This window comes from Cynocephalus volans, chromosome 9 (assembly GCF_027409185.1).
Source record: "Cynocephalus volans isolate mCynVol1 chromosome 9, mCynVol1.pri, whole genome shotgun sequence".
Taxonomy (NCBI): Eukaryota; Metazoa; Chordata; class Mammalia; order Dermoptera; family Cynocephalidae; genus Cynocephalus; species Cynocephalus volans.
The window spans coordinates 82,053,834-82,076,124 of record NC_084468.1 but is presented as its reverse complement, the minus strand read 5'-3'; the positions used below and the strand labels follow the sequence as shown (position 1 = coordinate 82,076,124).

Genomic DNA, 22,291 nt, shown 5'->3' with positions numbered 1-22,291 from the left:
AAAACTAAAACAAACCTATACTTTGGTGCATTATGGAAGCAATAATGTAATCAGTGTAATCCAATCAGTTTAACATGTTTGGGCTTTTGGAAATCAGCTGTGACTGCACTGAGCACACACTCAAATGAGTGTCTAAAATTTGAACCATAAAGCATGGATTCTAGTCAACAACGGCCCTGTGGTTAAATATACCAAGTATTAAAGATTTGGGCCAGATTTTAATTAGCAAAAGAGGTTTTAGGAAGTTGGCTTTACGAGGAATCATTTTTGAATAGTTAATACCATGTAAATGTACTGTTTCCATAATTCTCACACAAAAAAAGAGGATGTTATACATAAAGTATGGTGACAACTTTGTAAGTGAATTACTTATTCACTTACAAAGTGAAACTGGAAGAAAATACACATAAGGTTAACAGTAATTATCTGCGACTGGTAAATATACAGGTCATTTTAATTTTATTCTTTACATTCTTTGTATTTCCTAATTGTTCTACAGAGAAATATTTTCTTTAATAAAACATTTTCAAAATAAAAGAAAATGATGAGAATAAATTATTAGCCATAGAAAATTCCATAGTTCACTACTGAGGACAAAGGGAAGAAATGGCAGATGATTGGATCCGAAACATCACCACAAACATTTATAACAAATGTACACTGAACCAAATAATTCCTAAGGCTTCTGCAATATACTTCCCTTTCCATGCATGAGACAGATTACATTACTGCTTTAACAGGTAATCAAACAACTAAAACACAATCCAGAGAATCTATTCCTTTAGTGAAGTTCTGACCCATCTTTGAAGCAAAGAGTATATTACATTTCCTAGAAACTTATTTGGTTCTAAGACTATTACTCGACTTTGCTTTATTATTCTAGAGTCCATAGAACACATTTATACACTAAAACAGTATTAATGTATGAGTATATTCAGTTAATTAATTGTCATCATTTAAAAGGTACAGGCTGAACTATTCTACTCCTTTTTTCCCAACATACTTCACAAATTAATAACAGAAATATTTCAGATGGTATATTTATAATTTTAAGTGTCCTCAAAGTTCATTTAAAGATGTAACCTAAAATTAAGACTGACTACTCAATAATTCACAATAACTTTTATCTCAATTAATATGAATTAGTTTCATTATTATATTTTCATATTGAGAGTACTGAAATTCAGCAGGACCATTTCCAACTTTGGTATGAGGCCAGGCACCTTGGCTTCTTTTAAAATCAAATTGTATCTCTTGGTCACCCGTAAGAAATGCCCAACCCTTACTTTATAATTGCAAACTAGGTATTCTAGAGCAGGAAATTCATTTATTTGCCATTATTTACTATGTATCTGATTCCTAAATTACTCTTTTTGCAAAAAAAAAAAAAGTGTGGCTTAAAATTATTTTCCCATCACATGTGTACTCCCATAAAACTGAGGTTATATTTTTAAACATTATATACATTTAAGAAAAACATATCATTTATGAGCCTCATGTTTTATATATTTCATGAAATCATTGTCCTGTGCCTGAACCCTGACAAGTGGGGAAATGCTGCTCTTATAAAAGCTATGGAATTTAATTTAAAACAGTGAAGGTGTCAGCTCTGAGAACTCTGATGTGTGTGGTCCTGTGCGACCTTTCCATTCGTGAGCAAACAGGGTCCTGTTGAGGTAGCACATCCACAGTAAATTATTTTTTCCCCACAGTGGCTAGACTTTCACCAGACAAGCCAGAACTCAGTCAGACAAAACCAAAGACAACCCAACCCCATGAGTCTGATATACTTCTACAAAGTACTATTTAGTTCTGCTTTACAAAAATAGTGATGAAAGCAGAGAGGGGATAAAGCAAGAAGAAAATAAAAAGTAAAAATGATGGAAGAGTTTCATAGCAAAAATTTATTCTGCTTTAAAACTAAGAATAAACAAGTTTCCAATACTTACTCCAAGGATCTTCTTTTGGCATCGACCACATTCAGGAGCAAAGAATTTCTCATAGCACAGCTCACAATACAGGGCTCCCTTCTCCTCTACAAATCCAATGTAGGCCATTGTATTTTTGCAGTGAGCACAGTTAAATTCTTCTGGGTGCCAAGATTTCCCCAGTGCCACTAGAAATGGTCCCCTGCCAGAAGAAACAAGATCAACTTGTCTCAAAAATAAAAATTTCTAAGGTTAGCCTGGATAAGACCTCTTTTTTAATGGCCAATTAAATACTTGCTCAATTTTCCTTCTCAAGGACTGAACACATGGATGCTGTAAATTTACATAGGGACTCTCTGTGCCCATATGTGAAGACAAAAGGGGAGAGGAATAAGAGTACTTAAGGAATTACTTCAAGAAAGGCTACCCCCGCCTCACTTTTTCTGTCTTTAGGGGACTTGGTGGCATGTTTTATTGAGCTGCAATGAGTCAGTTTGTCTGCATCATGATTAGGAATGAGAATGAGGATGTTAACTGTGACAGAACATAAAGCAATCAGAAAAAAATATATGTCTTAGGCAGAAATGAGAGTTTGACATTTCTGTAAAATAAACAAAAGAAAAATCTCAATTTGGTAACATCAAAGTCTTAAAAATGGTAATAATTATTACCTGAGGAAACAGTCAATTTCTCTTCCCTACATGTTGTTTCATATACTTATTTCTCAACTTTATTAAACTCATCAAATGCTTACCCTCCAAAATGACTACACAAACTGTCAGCTGGATATTACGGATTGTTTTAAGGTACTTGGAAAGGTTTTGTTTAATTCAAATATGACTTATTTTTTAAAAAAATTTATTTTATTGTAGTAAGAATACTTAACATAGATCTACTCAACAGATTTTTAAGTGTACAACACATTATTGTTAACTGTAGGTACAATGTTATACAGGGATCTCTAACACTTACTCATCCTGCATAACTGAAATTTTATACCTGCTGTTTAGCAACTTCCCCCTACTCCCTTCCCAAATATGACTGATTTTTAACGCACATTTGTATCAAGGTAAAAAATGTTTGCAAAGGGATTTTTTCCCCATTAAATACTATACAGTCATGAACTGATAAGATGGGCTTGGTTTGCTTGACAGGAATCCATTATGAAGCCTTATCTACTTATGAGGACTGCAGAGACTAACCATTCGAGCTTCTGCAACATACTTTTCAGTAACTACATCACACTAATTTTTATTCATAGAGTGGCTTTACCTCCAAGGCACTTTTACAGTTATCTAATTTGTCCATGCAACATTCCTGTGAGACAGACCAGGGCAGTTATAACGTATTCAGTTTAACAGATGAAGAAGCTGAGATATGGAATGTTCAAAAGATATGACAAATATCATAAAATCACTGGCTGAGCCAAGGCCAGAAACTGAATTTCCTGATTTCTAGTATACTGTTCTAGTCAACTGATATTCTGCCTCTGACCTCATTACCATCAATTATCATCACTGCGTGACCACATGGTAATCGTTAGTAAGCACTGAACACTGGACTTCTAGGCAGATTATTAATAGGAAAAGTCATAGCAATGAGCATCATGAATTCACAGCATTTTTAAACCTTTGACAATAACATAAACCTTGTTCTTCAATAATTATCTCCCACTGTAAATTCTTTGCAAACATATTGATGTTTACTCAGAAACAGCACCCAGTTCTGCAAGAGTCAGGAAAGGAAAAAGGCTCTTGATAAATGTTTAAATTTTTTTATATGGAGTATAAGAGGGTATTTTCCAGCCCCTCTTTTTGTTCACTTGTTTCTTATTAATAATATGCCATTTTGTATAAGCTAGTGCACACAGCTCTCTTCTGTTTGAGATTACAAGTAGTTTATTACTACTATTTTTAAAACTTTAGGGTACTATAGTTTTGCTATGATTAACAAGGAATACTTTTGTGAACTAATTTCTGCCAGAAAGGAAAAGGGCTACAGATCACCTATTCTGTAATCAAATATATTACTTTTGGTATGTTGTCCCTTAATTTTTAAATGGTTTATAAATAACTATCCTACTTAACAAGTTCCTTCATTTAATTTTCTTATATATATTTGGCAAGTAGCTTCCTTTCAAAGATAAACCAGGAAGCCACTGCTCAAAGACAAAGTTTTATGAGTGTGCTGAGCTTTTCCACCAGGAAGGTGTCTGGTTATATATGCATGAAAAATCTTCCTGTGACTATAACACAGGGTATGATAGAACTTTGGGGTTTTTTGCTACTATTGTCTGGAAATTAAAACAGATTCAAAACAATTTATTAGGGTGAATTTTTTATTAGGGCATGTCTTCAGCTCATCCATTAGGCTAGATGGATCCTTGAGGTCAGTATTCTTATTTGGTGCCTCAGTTTTCAAAAGAAGTCAATCCAACCTCAAACTCTGTATTCTTTTAAAGCTTAAGTGTTGGTATGTATGTACCTGGAATGAAAAGAAAGGCTTTGCTCTTGGAACATGCCTATCAGTGCTCCAAATATTTAACAAAGTTCGTCTGAGAAAAAAAAAAAAAAAAAAACCACATTCAAGAATAATTGACTAAGGAACATACAATCCATTTCACAGATTTTCTAAAATACAGTATGTGTTGCGACCAAGTCGGACTAGCAAAAAATTGGATTCTTCTAGTCTCTGCATATTGGGCCTGACCCACCTTACAGAATTATTCCACAGTGACCCACCTCACTGTTCCTCTCATGAATAGTGCTCGATGTGACACATCAGCCTGTACTGACAATTTTATAGGAAATAGCCTTTGAAATTTACCTTTGCTATTCCTGCAAGTTGCTGTTCACAGTGTTGTTTGTTAGACCATACAGGGTTATTTTCACATGAACCCCTTCAAAAAATTCCTATCACATTCTTATAACAAACAGTTTTGCTTCTCCTAAGCAATAGTTTTATTTTTATCTTATTGTACAGTAAATTGCAAAACTAGCTTTCTTTTTTGGTATACCACCAGAAGGCTTAAAGCCAAATTTATAAGTCTAACCACAGGCAAGTATGTAGGTCATTTTTGTAGGTATTGTCCAGTCTCAATGCTACATTTTTAATGGCTTCATTTTTAATGGCTTCATCCATGAATTTCATTCTTTTTCCCCCTTTTTGTAATTTAGAAGGTTATGTTACATTTCATGTATTCTTAAAAGTTTAAAAAAAAACTTCTGGGATAAAACTCACTATAAATAATAAGCTAAAACTATTTGTCCATTAAAAGGATAACTTTAAAATATATCATTAGTTCCTCTCAAATCTTAATAGTGAAAGGGATTTTAGACAGTAAAGAAATGCTCTCTTTAAATAAATAGTGACAGGAATTTTAGACAGTAAAGAAATTCTCTCTTTAAAATAAATGAGTATTTTCAGCTTTTACTCTCACCAGAGTCCCTTTCTTAAACAAGCACTCTCAGGGCAAATTCTGGCCTACTCTGATACTCCTCAGCTGCACTGCAAGGGCATCTTTCTCCATCGATACCCTTGAAATTATGTAAGATTAAAAACAATAAAATCTCTTAAACATAACAAAGTACTCTCTTCTCTGTGTCAGCGAAGACTAATGTGACAAATTTATTAACACAGGATTAACACTAAAGAAGTTCTTCCTGTTCCAGATAGGATTGGGTTTCCATTTGTGAACTGGAAGGACAAGCTAGGATAACTGCAAAGTGGAATCAAGTATTCAGCTACCTCTTAATGTACTCCGTGTCCTGTGAGCCCTTACTAAATACATGTTGACTGACAAATGAAGGGAGGGGAGAGAGTTAAAGCATTAGATTGCCGGACAGTGAAAAGCTATAGCATGAAACAGGTATTTTTATCCTGTTTATCTTCTGTGAGACTTATGCCAAAAAGGGGGGGAGGGGGAATGGAAGGAAAGGTAAGGAAGGATGCCAAGGAAAAGTGCAGAGAAAAAGAAAAGCTCACAAATAGAAAGGTGAAAGGAATTAACACAACCTAACAGGGATTTAGCTTTGAAATCAAATGTTTATTTCTTGCTTCCCTTTGTTATTTTTCTTTCTCACCTCTCTATAAACAAATATCTCTTTGTTATTTAATGCTCACAATAACCTCAGTGATAGAAATTAACTCTATCATATAGATGAAGAGAACATCAGAGAAGTTAGCCAACTTCCCCAAGATCATGTGGATGAAATGTAAAGCCGAAATCTTCCACGGCCCAGCCACTACAGATTAAAAACTTTATTTGACCAAAAGTTACTGCATCAATACAAGTTAGAAACAGAAGTTTACATAAAAACAACTCATGTGATCCAGAATAAAATGGAATCTGATATGCCACTTAATTAGATATAATAAATAATACAAATGTATAAACCAGTTATATATTTTTACATTAACCAACTCTTAGGAAGAGTCTGGCATGAGCAAAGAGCCCGGGAACAACACAACCAGAACAGAGTGAAATAGAAAAGGCAATTGGGAGAAATTGCACATAACACACATTCACAGGTACCCATACAGACACATGCAGGAAGAGAGTAAAAAAGAATCTAACACACAGTGACTTATCTTTCAAGTCTTACAACACTCTAAATTAGAAATATTAACAACCCTTCCTAAAAACACTGCATTTGTCACTCTTAATTTTTCATTTCCAGTGGACTACACCCAAACCTTCCAATTTAGAATATTAAAAAAAATAGTTCTACTTTCCTTGAGTATCACCTTTAATTTGTAGTCCTTTAAAATATTGCACTTAAAGTGTTGTGACAACAACTATAGTTTTATATTTTAAAGGCATAAATGACTTGTTCCTCAAGAATAAGTAAACATGTAAAATGAGCTTAATCATAACAGTGAATAAAGAGAACAAATTCTGAAGAAGGTAATATTAATGGATAATTTTAAAAAATCTACTAGAGACAATTATAGTCAATTCTTTACTTTATAGTCAAGTTATTATAAAATCAGCAAAGCAGGAGAAATGTGATTCTATAATAAGACAAGTTAAGTAGTGGAATATAATTTCAATTTGGCAAAACTAACAGGCGTCTTTCAAATATCTTGAAAAAGTTCATTCATCAACTGAAAAAAAATCTACTAAATACAGTATGTGGTAGGAACCATTCTAGGTTCAGGGAACAAAGCCAGAAAAAGCCCTGTCTTCATGGAACTTATATCCTAATGAGGGGAGAGAGACAACAAATGAGATAAATAAATAAAATATACAGCATGTTAGATAGTAAGAGCTGAGGATAAAAATAGAGCAGAGAGGGGAGAGACCGAGACTGTGTATGTGGCGGGTAGGGGTGAAGTGGGAAAACTTAAATAGGTGGCCAGGAGCACCCTTACATTTGAGCAAAGACATGTAGAAGAAGAAAATGAACTACGCAACTATCTAGGGGAAGATAATTCAGGCCAAAGAAAGAGCAACAGCAAAGGGCATGAGGAAGAGGTCTGTAGTATTCAAGAAACAGCAAAAAGGCCAATAAAGAAAACATGAGGGAAATTAGTAAGTAATAACATCAGAGACACAATGAGGTAGGGATGGGATAGGGCTAACTGCATAGAGCCTTTAAGCCATTCTAAGGATTCTTGCTTCTACTAAAATTGAAGCGATTACAGGGTTTTGAGCAAAGGAGTAATATAATCTGATTAATGTTTTATCAGGATTATTCTCACTGCTGTGTTGATAAGAGACAGGTATAGGGCAAAGGCAAAAGCAGAAAGGCCAGAAAATCACTATATTATTGCAGGTGAGTGATGACAGCGGCTTGGATCAGGGCAGTAGTAGAAACAGTGAGAGTGTTCAGATTCTCAATATAATTAGAAGTTAGAGCCAAAAGGATTTGCTGATAGATCACATGACATCTGAGCAACTGAAAGAACAGAGCTGTCACTAAACAAGAAGGGGAAGACTGAGTGAGGAGAAGATGTGATAGGTAGAATTATGGTATGGCCACCAAGATAGTGGCCTCCTAGTGTACATGCCCTGTGTATAATTCCCTCCCCTGAGTGGGGGTGGAAACTGTAAAGATGATAGGATATCACTCCTGTGATTAGATAACTTTATATGGCAAAAAGGATTATACAGATGTAATTCCATTCCATAATCAGTTGATATTGAGTTAATCATAAAATAGATTATCCTGGATGGGCTTGAGCTAATCAGGTGAGCCCTTAAAACAAGTAAAAAGTGACAAGCAGTTGCTTGTCTGTTGGCTGTTAGGAAGAAAGCAAATAGTCATATTGTGAACTGCCTCAGGTGGGGGCCTTATAAGAACTGAGGGCCTCAGTCTTAGAGCTTCAAGGAACTAAGTTTGGCCAACAACCTGAATAAGTTTGGAAAAATACCCTAGTGTCCAGATGACTGCAGCTCAACTGACACCTTGATTTCAGCCTGGTGAGATTCTGAGCAGAGGAGTCAGCTAACCCATGCCCAGAAGGAAACTGTGAGAGAATACATTTGTGTTGTTTTTAGTAATTTGTCTTCTTTTTTTCTTGGTAGTTTAGCCAAGGTTTGTCAATTTTGTTGATCTTTTCAAAGAACCAACTTTTGGTTTCATTGGTTTTCTCTATCTTTTAATTTTTCATTCATTTCAGCTGTAATCTTTGTTATTTCTTTCCTTCTCCTTGCTTTGGGTTTAGTTTGCTCTTCTTTTTCTAGTGTCTTAATGTGACCTTTGCAGCTACACATTTCCCTCTAAGCACTGCTTTAGCTGGAGTTTTGGTATATTATATTTTCATTTTCATTCATCTCAAACTATTTTCTAATTTTCCTTGTGATTTCTTCTCTGACCAACTGGTTGTTTAGGAGTGCATGTTTTATTTCCAATAGTTGTATCCATTATTGAAAATGGGGTATTGAAGTTTCCAACTGTTATTATTGAATTGTCTGTATTGCTTCCTTCTACTCTGCCAGTTTTTGCTTCACTTATTTTGTGGCTCTGTTGTCAGGTAAATATATGTTTATAATTGTTATATACCTTCTTGATGGATTGAACTTGTTATCATTATAAAATGTACTTCTTTATCTCTAGTAACAATTTTTGTCTTAATAGCTATTTTATCTGATATTAGTATAATCACTCCAGCTCTCTTTTGGTTACTGTTTGAATAATATATATTTTTCTATACTTTTACTTACAACCTATTCATAATTTAAACTGTGTCTCCTGTAGGCAGCATATAGTTAGATCACGATTTTATCTACCTGCCAGTTTGTCTTTTAATTGCAGTGTTTAATCTATTAACATTTAATATAATTACTGATAAATAGGACTTATATGTGCCATTTTGCTACAATTGTTCAACTTATTTATTATCTAGTCCCTCCTTTCTAATTTGTACATTCAAACATTATGAATAAAAGTACACTGCCACACTCTTAAGTTATGGCAGGTTTGTATAGACTATTTTTTCCTGATCTAATACACTAACATATATGATTAAATGTATACATATTCATAGTACACACACACATGCAATAACTTAGAAAGTTCATAATGGCATATAAAAGAAAATAAACATCACATCAAATCAAGTTACTCAGGAATTATAACTGTTAATTTTGGGGTAGAGTTCCTTTTGGTCTTTCTTCTAAAGCAGAGTGTATGTATTGTTTACTATTATTTTACCTGGGGTAAAATAGTGCCTGGTATCTAGTAGGACCCTCCATAAATATTTAATGAATTAATGAATGTATCTCAGAATCAAACGGACTTGGGTTCCAGTCCTGACTCTATCAGTTAACAAGCTTTGTGACTTTGGGCAAATTAACCTAAGCCTCAGGATTCCCATATGTAAAACAGGCATAAGAATAATATCAACTTAATGGAGTTATTTGGAGGATCCGGTAGAATAATATAGTAAAGTTCCTGGCATTACACTGGTTATGTTTAATAAACAATCGCTGTCTTTAGTATTATCAGGCTTAAATATGTATCTGGGTGTGTATTTTCTTTACATGAAACTGAAGTCATACTTTAGAGTTCTATCTTTCTTTTCACTATCTTAATATAGTATATAAATTATAAACATTTTCCTATATTTATTACATTCCAAACATTATATTATAAACATTTTCTTATGCAATAGTAGTTAAAAGTATGAATAAAAATTAAAGTTAGATCCAGGCTTGAATTCAAATTCTACCATTTACTGTCTGTGCAACTTCAGATAAATAGGTAACTTCTCTGTGTCTCAATTTGCTTATCTGTGAAATGGAGTAATAAAAGTAACTGTCTTGTAGCATTATGGGAATTCAGGTAAAATTCTTAGCACAACATTTGAAATATGCTAAGAACACATTAAACATTCATTATTATCCAAAAAGAGGAAAACGGTACCATAATAACATTACATAGATACTAAACATTTATGTTCTTTCCAATTTTTCACTATAGTAAACAGTGAAACCTTAGTCTATGTCTTGCTCATGAATCTTGGTTAATGTCTTTAGTTGTTTCCTTAAATTCAGGTGCTAACACATTACACCAGGAAGCCTTTTATTTTCAAGTAAAATCTTAACCAGAGGGACAATAAATAAGATGTATGAATAAGGGAGTGCTTAGAGATTAAAATGGATGGTGAAATAGGCAAAACACTCTGATTCCCTTTACTTGGGGTAATCCAAGATGGCTCTCCTTATGAAAAAGTTTGAAAATCATTGTGCAAAAAACAAATCAAGAATGTTAAAATCTCTCTCTCACTGAATAAACAACGGGTTGCCTAATTGTCGTTGTTCTGGTACTGTACTGTAGGCAAAGACAAAACAATAGTAAGGTGGCTACTTGAGCATTCCATATCTAAGAAGAAATTCAGGCACCATAAATTCCTTACTTATGTCACAAAGATGCTAAGAAACTAAACATAAATGGTTCAGTTAACTCTGTGTAACACAAATGGCCAATAGATTTTAATGCCACTAGATGTAACATTGAAGAAATAAGAAAAAATGTTCAAAAGCCCATTCTACCAGAGGAATTAAAATGTGGTTTTTGCTCATTAGCCTGATTTCCTATGATTCTCTATTATACTAGCCCTCCAAAAGTCAATCTATTCATGATTATAAGAGTAAAAGAAATGGCACTTGTATCATAATTGGACTGGAAATGCTCCACAGCAAACTTAATCAAAGCTTCAGTAGAGTTTCTTAAAACGTAACTCCTATCCATTTGTAACTAGTTGAAGTAATGCCATCATAGCACAATTTAGGGGAAACATCCATAAGCAATTCAGATAAACCAAAAAAATTTAAGCATTATAGCCAAATAAAACTATCTATGGAGTTTTAAACTGAATGTGTTCTATAAAGAGATAACCACTTCAGTTCTAAGTTTCAGGTTTCTAAGGTTTTCCAAAAACAATCACTCTGCTAAAAAAAGTCCAACAGCAAACCCAATAAAATAAAACACAAAATTTGCTTTAGTTTGCCTTTACACAAAAAAATGTTTTTGAAAATCTGAAATGTTGAAGAAGTAAATATAAAACAAAACAATATAATTTATAAACAATGTAAATTATGTTGTAGAAAACTAACAACATAAATTATAAAATGAATCAAACTTCTCAGAGTTTGCTAGGGTATAATATTCTGTATTGAAAGCATCAAGCCTGCAACTGCAGCTTGTTTTAGAAACAGGTGTCCAAGAGAATGTCACTTGATCTAATGCCTCCTTGCTTTGGTAAGTAATACTGACACTGAGGCCAGAAACTAGAATTATGCTCTGACTAGGTCTCTTAACTGGCCACAATCTATTCAAGCTGCTTTAGCATTTGAGCACCAGGCAAACGTGCTATTTTAATTGCTGTTATATGATCTTGACATGAACTAATCCCTATTCCTGTTAACTTCCTTAGTAAATTAAGCTTTAATACTTAACTGATAACAAATACTGGATAATCCAAAGAAATATAAAATTTAACAGATGAGGGAACAATGAGTGATGGGCACTCATATTATTAGCATAATACATATTTATTTCATATGGCAGGATGATTATGCATTAAAATGGTATCCTAGCCTAGCATTAAATTTGAAACCAAAGCAGGTAGGGTGGTAAATGTAATTTCTACTTTGATCTCATATTTTCTCCATACTAAGTTTTTCAGAGTGCTAGTAGTGGTGATTACAGGATGTTACAGAATCTGATAACCATATAACATTAATTAGCAGTTGATGTGGTATGACATTTTGTTAAATCACCCAGTAAATACTTGCTTGCAATAGCACACATGTAACAGCAGTGACTCCTGTCTCCATATGTCCCACTCTCCCTCCTTCTTCTTCTTTCCACCCTATCTCCCTCCCCTATCCCTTTTCTCCCTCCCCCTGGACTGCTCTGCAACAACATCTTAGAAAGTAAAAGTGTTTTTAGCCAGAATATAGTGTCTCAAAACACCAGGCTGTCTAGGTAACCAAAGTATTATAACCTATAGAAACAACGTTACAAGTCAGAGTTTATTTTTACTTTATTAATATTAAACACCAAAATATAACAACTAAATGCAGGTAGTAATTAAAAACATTTTTTAAATTTATCGGGATAGAGCAGCACCACACTAGATTTTTATTAGTTTAAATATTTCTGTAAAACAGTAAACTGTACTAGTACTTTTAGGAAAATGACTCTAACCAAATTGACATTATAGCCTGAATGATGAATGGGTCTAGAGTCATGCATGATCTGTTTAGTTAAACATTTACTGAAAATCTTCTTTGTGTTGGATACTGTTCTAGACTTTGGAAACCTCTACTGATTTTCCCCTTCTCCCCATAACCACTATTACTATTACCATTGCTACTTGCTAATTCTAATTAAGCAGGTTTTCTCTCTGAAAAATACAATTTAAATGAAAACAACAGCTTATAAAATACCATATTCTGACTCCATTTCTGTAAAATGATATCTATCCTTTTGTGTGTGTGTTTTAAAAGTCTAAACTAAAGTGCTAACGGAGGTTATCTTGGGAGATGGGACTATGTATGAACTTTGTTTTTGGCTTCCTGTTTTTCTATATTTTTTAAATGTCGCAATGAACATTAATTACCTTTAAAATAAAAAAGCTATTTGATTTTTAGTCACATGCGTGCTGTGTTTTTGACATTTTTTTTTTTAACTAATAGTAGGGTTAAGGAGAGGAGTATTTATATTTGGTTCTTAAAGTACTGAGGCTTCTTGGGTTCCATTTTAAGTATTACCTACAAATATTATGCTAAGCATTAATTATGTATTAGAAGAAGGAAAATGCAAGTAAGTCTTAATCTTATTTAGAGAAGCCATTATTTCAACTACTTCAAAATAGGATAAGTTAAAAAAGAGGCAAGCTTGAGAAATTATTTCGAATGATCATTTGTTACTGCCAACAAAGCAACTCACAAAGAGGTAACAAGGTCCCTTTGGGGAGAATAGCTGCAATCAGCATTTATACCCACACCTCATAGTATTTTAAAAGCCACTTATCAAAAACCACTCAGAGATTTAATAAGTTCCAGTATAGTACACTCTTAAGATCTCTGGGCCTTTTTCCCTTATTGAAATTTAAGAGACTTTTAAAATAGATTTGGGAAAAAATTTTTTAAAGAAGCAGTTTACGACCTAATCTAACATTCAAAGTACTTATGAATAGATCTGAAGGTAATTATCTTTCAGTGCTTAGATATTAAAAAAAAATCCAATCTTCTTTTCTCTAGGGCTCAAGGTTCTTTATTTTATGTTACTAGTTATTTTCCATCTAAATGAAAGTCCTCATTTCTATAATTTGTAAAATAACAAAATTGGGATAAATGATCTTCAGGATTCCTTTCAGTCTTAAAATTTTATTATTCTCTGAAAGGCCATGTTAATCACTATTTTTCCTTAGTTCTGATAGGAATTAATCACTGACATAATTTGTATTTTTTGTTTTATTTAGAGAGCCCAGAATTATTTTTCATTAAAATAGATTCTAACAGATATATACTCATATTTATCCACACCAATAACAACTATTATATAAAATTATGGCAAGAATATTTTCACTGATAAAATTTCAAATATTTCAGAATGTGTGAAAAAAAAAATCAACATTGGCATTAAGTACCTTCAAGAAAATTTCCAAAAGCAATAACCAACCTGATGACCTGGTTACAGTGGGCGCACATTGGAGTTCGTTTTCCTGCTGGAATGTGCTCAGCTCTTTGCACTAAAGTGTCCTGGTCACTTGGCTGGGGTTGTTGCACAGCTAAGTTGGCTGGTGCCACTGCTCCAGAGGAAATCACACTGTTTGACATTCTTCCAGTGGAAGGTGCTAGAAGTTAAAACACAGAAGAATCAGAATGAGAGAAAATAAGTGAAAAATAAAAATTTCCTAATAATCAAATAATAATAATGATAATTTTAAAAATAATCTATTCACTTGCTTATTCACTCACTCATTCCCATTCATGGTGAGGTTATAAACCAAACACTGCGCTGTGACTACACAGATCAGTAGAAAAGCAAATCAAAGATGGCAACACAGTGAAGAGTTATGACAGATGTACACACAGGGTGCTGTAGGGAAAAGCAGTTACCTCTGCTTCCAAGAGAAAATATGGTTAAGACGAATATTGAAGGTGAGGTATTTCTAGTTATCTAGACATCTCTGCTAACCATTAATTAGATTTAACTCCAAATATATCATAGGCACAATAAAAATCTCAATGTGTCGAAGATATCAAAACCAAAAATGAGCTCATTATATTCTCTCTTTTCCTATATTCTTCAAGAAGACTGTGCAATCAGTCACCCAGGAACATAAGGTAGCTACCTAAGAATCATCCTTGTTCCTTCATCTTCCACATCTTTGGCAATAACAGGTCCTGCTGATTTGATATCATAAATAGTTCTTGATTTTGCTTCCTCTTCTCCATTCCTATGATACTGTCCTGGTTTAAGTCCTCAATGCCTCCCACCTGGATTAGCCAACAAAATGTCTCATCCTCCTAACTGCCACTTAAGACTGAAATCTGACCCAATAAAACGCTGTGTAAAGCATTTCGAGAATCTCCCTGTTCCCTGACTACTAAATGTAGCCTGCGCTTATGTGCTGCATACAAGCCCCTCGAGTGGTCTCTACCTGTCCCACAACCTCATCTTTCACCACTCTTTGCCTTTTAGTTGATGCTACAGCAACACCAAACTGCCTTTTTCTTGTGAATGGGTCTATTTCATGCTGTTTTCACTGTCAGTAATGCCATTTTTATACCCATCTTCCTATTTACCTAGTTACCACAACTTACTATTTAAGCCCCACTGCCCCTTCCATATAATTTGGATCAAACATTTCTATTCTATGTTGTCATAATTTTCTGTGTATGTCTTTATTATTGTTTCTACTATATATATTTCTGTCTTTTCTTCCCCCAACTTAATAGTAAGCTCCCTAAGGGCAGAAACTGTCTTATTCATTGCCCTAGCAATTTAATACAGTGTATGGAGTGAATGAATGAATGAACTGGAATCAATAAATAAGTGAATGAATGAGAAAACTGTGAAGGACTGAAACCAACAGAAGGCCTGATCCCTTCTCACAGGCAATTAAAATCTAATGGAAGGGAAAAGGTACACATTAAAATGGTTTAAAAGAAACAACTTGTAAGAAAAGCATACGAATAATACAAATTAACAGAGTGCATTTATATAGCTATATAGACGTACGTACATGCATATATATGAACATACACATGCTGACAGTAACCACATTTAAGCATGGTTAGAATTGGGTAAGAATATTTATGATAACTGAAATGATAATTCTTCCCCACCAGAATAAGCATTTGCAATGATGTGCAATTACAGATCCAGAAACCCAGAGTTTACAGACACTTAGCACATCTCCTACAGTGTTTTGCCTGGCACTTGATCTGTGAAATGGAACTTCAGGTCAGGGAGCTCTACTACTGCCCATGTTTCAAGTGAGTTAACTAGACTAGGAACATGTTTCCATTCTCTTAGACTCACACTTTCTCTTGCAGAAATGGAAAAGAAAATTACAGTGATATTCATGCTCTTTCCTGTTACCTCATTTACCCACATAGCACAACCCTCCCCCTCCACTGGTCTTCAATTTCTATGCCCAGGCCTGATTTCTCTTAGAGCACCAGATATGCATTTTCAAGGACATTTTCAATGCTAAATCCAGTTATTGTCTTTAAATTCTAGACACATAAAATGGATTTCCTCTCTTGCACACATTACCAGCTCTTCATCACATTTCTATGTTTAAATTCTCCCACTTACACAGGCATAGCACTCTACCTCCTAAGTCCCTGGGTAGTTAGTTCCCAGACTCTAACAACTGTTTCACAGTAAATGTTTCTCAGGTCTGTCCCTTCTTTCTAGTACAAACCCATACTCTGTCATTTGAGTTCTGGTCTTGAAACCCACAAGTTTGGACTATTACCAGTCTCTTAACTACTCTCTCTGCTGCCAGCCTCTTCTTCAACCTAATCTGTTAGATCATTTTTCCAAAAACACTAATCCGATCATATGCTCCTCCTTATAAAGCTTCTGTAACTCCTCACTGCAAACTATATGTAGTACTGACAGTCCAGTCTCTCAATTAACCCTCTGCAATCTTCTATATAACCCTATCTCTTTTATGCTTCCCTACACATCACTGCCATCACCATCATACTAAATTATTTTACTTAATACTAATTGACTTAATATTTAATTTGTGCAATCACCACTTGAAAACACTACTCTCAGATCCTTACCACCCTATGATTTCAATATGATTAATAACACTTTTTTACTTTATGAAGAATCTCAGGCAAACAGGTTAAGAAACATGCCTAAGGTCACATAGCAAGAAAAAGGCAGTCCTGAACCTGGGCTGTCTGGCTCCAGAGTCTGTGTTCTTAAACAACAGTATGCTATAGTTTTCTCACACTCCTTTGAACATGTCATACCAGATCCTGCCTCTGTGACCTTCGGCCAATGAAATGCCCCTTTCTCCAAGGCTCCTCATAGTTTTCCCCTTCTGCAAGACTCCTAGAAGTTCCATTTTCTTCCCCAAAGTCCTCTCTGAAAATCCCAGCTAGAACTGTTCTCTTGTTCCTCTTAATATCTATAACACCATCCACCCACCTGTATAATTTATTTGCTATTTATCAATGTCCTGTTAATATTTTTCCTCCCTCAGTCAGTTACTAACTCTTAAAAAATGGATAACAAACTGTATACTTCTTTCCACTACCAGAAAACTGCCTTATGAATAGATTGTGAAAAATTAATATTTAATCAATTAAATGAAAAGAGAAGGTTCTAAATCCTTTTTGGCCTTTTAAAAGAAGACTATATAGATAGGTATTTTAAAAACATGGATTAGGTTCAGGATTTCAAATAATGGGAAAGTTACCAGTTGAAAAATCTGAAAATCAGACCTCAAAGAGAGTCAAACCCTTTCATCTACCATATATGCCTTTATTTTATCACATTATCTGTGCATAAGCCCTGAGTCCTGAGTCATTGAGACATTTTTAGCAATAAAAGAGTGTAGTAATTTTCCATCAGTCATTGTAAAATAGGACATAATCCATCTGGCCCGTGTTTCAAGGAGAAGGTATATGGGGAACTAACTTATTTAATGTGAGAAGCTATTCTTAAATATCAAACATGTGACTATATCTTAAACACACATAAAACGGCTCTAAGCTCTACTGCTGTTCCTTTCTTGGGAAGAAATGCTTTGCTTTCAGTTACTGCCCCATTTTAACCACTTTGGATATAAAAGAAATTTTCACACCTCTGTTTGTTGCTCTGTTGCTAGCACATTGGCCTGCACACAAAGCTACACAAGCCCTGTTAATTACCAAGTCCTGAACATTTCCAAGGCACAGTTATTTCCCATATGAATTAAGTGATGTTTCATTTCTTCAGACTGAATTTCTCACTACTCTAGCACAGGAATGGGCAACCTTTGAGCAGTCAAGTGCCAATCCCCCAGCCTCTGCTCACTTGGTTTATTGGGGAGAGGCATGTGTAAGAAGGTGAGGTCTTGGGAGAGCAAAAGCACCAGAAAATGAGTCCTGCTTCCATTATAATTTTACGGAGAACTGCACTACCATACAGAGAAAACAAGTCTTCCATGGGTAGCACGGTGACCAAAATGCTTCAAATTTATTGAAGACATTGTAAAAATCATCTACTTTTATGTAGAAAAAAATACAGACAGTCCCTGACTTACACTGATCCGATTTAGGGGTTGTTCAGCTTTATGATGGTGTGACACCACTGTGTTTTTCATCTTCAGTATCCAATAAATTACATGAGATATTCAATACTTTATTATAAAATAGGCTTTGTGTTAGATGATTTTGCCCAACTATATGCTAATGTAAGTGTTCTGAGCACTTTTGAGGTAAGCTAGGCTAAGCTATGGTGTTTGGTAGATTAGGTGTATCAAATGCCTTTTTGACTTGATATTTTCAACTGATGATGGGTTTATCAGCATGTACCCCCATTGTAAGTCAAGGAGCATCTGCATACATTCTTATAGCTTAAAGATGACAATCTACTTATTTTTTTAAAAAGCAGTTATTTTTCTTTTAAGTTTGACTAAGACCATTAAATAGGAGCACTGAATCAGCCCCATTTCATAATCTAGGAATCTAAGTCACAAAAAGTGTAAGTGACTTATTTGAACTGAATAATGAATGAGTCAGTAAAGTGTCACAATGAGAACATTAGGAGGAAGTCAGTTCTTGACTCAAGATTTCCTTGTTAACCTTAATGTTGAGCAACTTTCATTAAATCTGTGGCTAATCTCTACCCCACTGGGATCTTGTTGAAAATTACTTTAATATTTTTCTTTTGTACCAAATACATTTCAGCACCACAAAACTCACCTAGAAATTCAAAGCCACTACCTACTCTCCAAATCAACAGTGTTAGTGAAAATTTCTTTGCTTATTTTTAGAATTGTTATTTATGAATGAGTCTTCTACAGGTTTAGAATGACATACATTCATACATGATCTTGCCTTTTGTTTTTTAATGCTATGACAGTAAAACCTGAGATTACAAACATTACCATTAAATAAGTAAATGTAAATTAATGGGAAAACCTATCAGCATACCAGAATACTTTTTTGTTATGACAGGTCTTAAAAAGTTCATGGAAAGATTAGTATTATCTTTTAATTCCATTTTTCAACAGACTTTTTGTAGTACCTTTACATAATATATAAATTTGTCAGGTTAACCAAGTAAAATATACCCAATCCATAATACGTTGAGTTACTGATCTTTAAAATATTTGTCATAGTGACGTATCTGAGAATTCTAAGGTGTGATACTTTTTAAAAAAACCAAACCCCTGGTTTACCAACCGTAAAGTTTTAATGTGCAACAAAGAAATAAAAAAGCCATCTCTTTTCAACTACAGACTATTAATTGGAGATAAAGAATTTTTTAAAACCGAATGACATAATATTCATTAATTTGGTAAAATGCTTACCTCCTGTTATTGGAGAAATCTTTATGATAGATAATTTGGAAAGATATAATTTCCTTCACTTCCTTCGGGTCTCTGCTCAATGGCCATATTATCAATGTGGTTTTCCCTCACCATCCTATACAAAATAGCACCCCCTTCCCCACAAATCATCAGTCTCTATATTCCTTAACTGGTTTATCTTTCTCCACAGCACTCAACTCCATGTAACATATTATATATATATATATATATTTTTTTTTTTCTTTGTTTGGTTATTATATGTCTCCCCATGCTTTGAGGCCAGGGACGCCGTCTGTTTTGTTCACTGCTATATCCCTAGCACCTGGAACAGTCGCTGGTATGCTGCTCAGTAAATCTTTGTTTAGAGAAGGAATGACTCCTGCACCAAAATTATTGTCTTTTTATTAAAAGGAAACAGACTCTTTAGAGGACTTGCTGATTCTAGGATTAGGGCAAAAAATGAATAAGAAGAATATGGACTATCTTGACAAATTAGAAAGCAAGGACAATGGAATACTACTCAGCTATAAAAACGAATGAAATACTGCCATTTGCAACAACATGGATGGACCTCGAGAGAATTATATTAAGTGAAACAAGTCAGGCACAGAAAGAGAAATACCACATGTTCTCACTTATTGGTGGGAGCTAAAAATTAATATATAAATTCACACACACACATACACACATACACACACAAACCGGGGGGGGGGGGGGAAGAAGATATAACAACCACAATTATTTGAAGTTGATACAACAAACAAACAGAAAGGACATGGTTGGGGGGGAGGGGGGAGGGAGAAGGGAGGGAGGTTTTGGTGATGGGGAGCATTAATCAGCTACAATGTATATCGACAAAATAAAATTAAAAAAAAAAAAAAAGAACAAAACAAAAAAAATAAAAAAAATAAAAAAAAATAATAATAATAATAAAAAAAAAAAAAAGAAAGCAAGGAGCTATCAAAGACTGCTAGAGTTCTATTAAAAAGACTTGAAGAAGCAGATGGGACAGTGCGAGAATTAGTAAGAATAACAACTACAATGGACTGAAATACTTCAAATATATTTGAATCCATGAATTCACAATGATTCTAGAATTTTTACATTGATTATCTTCAGAAGATGCTAAGGAACTAATTCATTATTTAAAAAACCAGTAAAATTTAGTAAATGGAAAAAAATCAAGCTTTGACAATCATCATTTCATAACTGAACATGTTCCATCTACATTCTACTCACTCTCCTACCATTTCTGAACTTTTTTTTTATGCAAATTCTAGATATATCATTTAATCCATAATATTTCAGTCTGATCTCAAAGAGAGCACTCTTTTTAAAGCTATAATACCATTATCACACTTAAAAGAAAACAAAAATATTCCTTAATATCATCAAATAACCAGTCAATTTTTAATTTTTTCTGTTTATACACGGTATTCGTTTTTTATTGCTGCTGTAACAAATTACTAAACACTTATTGGCTTAAAAACAACACAAGTTTACTATTTTACAGTTCTCCTACATGGATATTACTGGGTCAAAATCCAGTAATTCTGAAGTACCTTTGAAGGTAGAGCTCCTCAAAGGGCTGTTTTTCTTTTGAAGGCTCTAGGAAAATTCATTTCCTCACATTTCCTAGCTTGTAGATGCTGCCCCCAATTCCCTGGTTCATGGCCCCTTCCCCCATCTTCAAAGCCAGCAACAACGGGTCCTTTTCACCTCACATCACTCTGATCCTCTTTTCTGCCTCTCCCTTCTTCTGCTTAAGAAACTTGTGATTACAATGGATCCTAGGAGAATAATCCAGGATAATCTTTTTATTTTAAGGTCAACTGATAAGCAATCTTAACTCCATCTGCAAGCATCCTTAATTCCCCTTTGCCATATAATATAACATATTCACATGTTCTGTGTACTAGGACATAGACACCTGTGGGGGGTGGGGGGACATTATTCTGCCTACCACACACCTCCCAACACAATATTAATCAGAATATAAATAAGGTCCTTACATTACACTTGGCTGTATGTCTCTTAAGTCTCTCCTAATCTATAATTCCCTCCATCTTGCCATCCCTTACAACATACATGTAGAAGAAACCAAATAATATATAATATTTATAAATATAATATATATATTATATATATATATGTTTGAACTTTTTTCTATAGTAAAAAGTTAAGGAAAAGAGTAAATAACTGAATTGATTCATCTTTACAACAACATTACAAGATATTATTACTACTTAACGAATCAAGAATATAAAGTACAGAAAGGATAAGTGATTCGCCCAGGGACATGTAGAACAATGAAATGAAGCAAATGTGTTTTGGTGTACCAAACAATGTGCTGGGCTTTACCACTATGAATAGGGCAGACATGATTTCTGCCCCCATGGAGTTTAAAGGTTACAGACTAGTAAACAGTCAACTATAATATAGTGGGATAGGTGCTAGAAAGATGGAAAAATAATGAGTTTACTTATAGATATTTATTCATTCCCCACATGTATACCAAGAGCCTATAATGTGGCAGGCACTATGCTATGCACCAGCACACAGTAGAGAGAGGACACAGCATGTATGGTCCTTTCCTTCACAGAGCACAAACCATTTTTGTTTAAAGTTGGAAGTACCCTGTGGTTCATCCCAGTATAGACAGTTTAGTGAAAACGTGAACTCAGGAAAAATATCTGAGCTAGAAGAATTGATTTAAGAATCACCAGCATACTGATGACATTTGAGTCCATGGGAGTGGATGAGATTGTGTAGGGAAAGTGTACCATGAAAACAGAAGAGTTTCTTAGGCAGAAAGCAAATAACACAAAGACCTTAGGGACAGAGAAGTAGGAGAA

General features: G+C 34.2%; 1 protein-coding gene across 1 annotated transcript in view; it reads right to left on the bottom strand.

Annotated features, from left to right (window-relative positions):
* LOC134385629 (PDZ and LIM domain protein 5) overlaps positions 1 to 22,291 on the bottom strand; it is a 48,426-nt gene that overhangs the window by 7,711 nt on the left and 18,424 nt on the right. Inside the window, exons 2-3 of the mRNA XM_063107368.1 lie at positions 14,066 to 14,240; positions 1,950 to 2,130 (exon numbers count right to left, since the gene is read on the bottom strand). Of these exons, the coding sequence (XP_062963438.1) occupies positions 1,950 to 2,130; positions 14,066 to 14,240 (356 nt within the window). The remainder of the gene's footprint in view (positions 1 to 1,949; positions 2,131 to 14,065; positions 14,241 to 22,291) is intronic.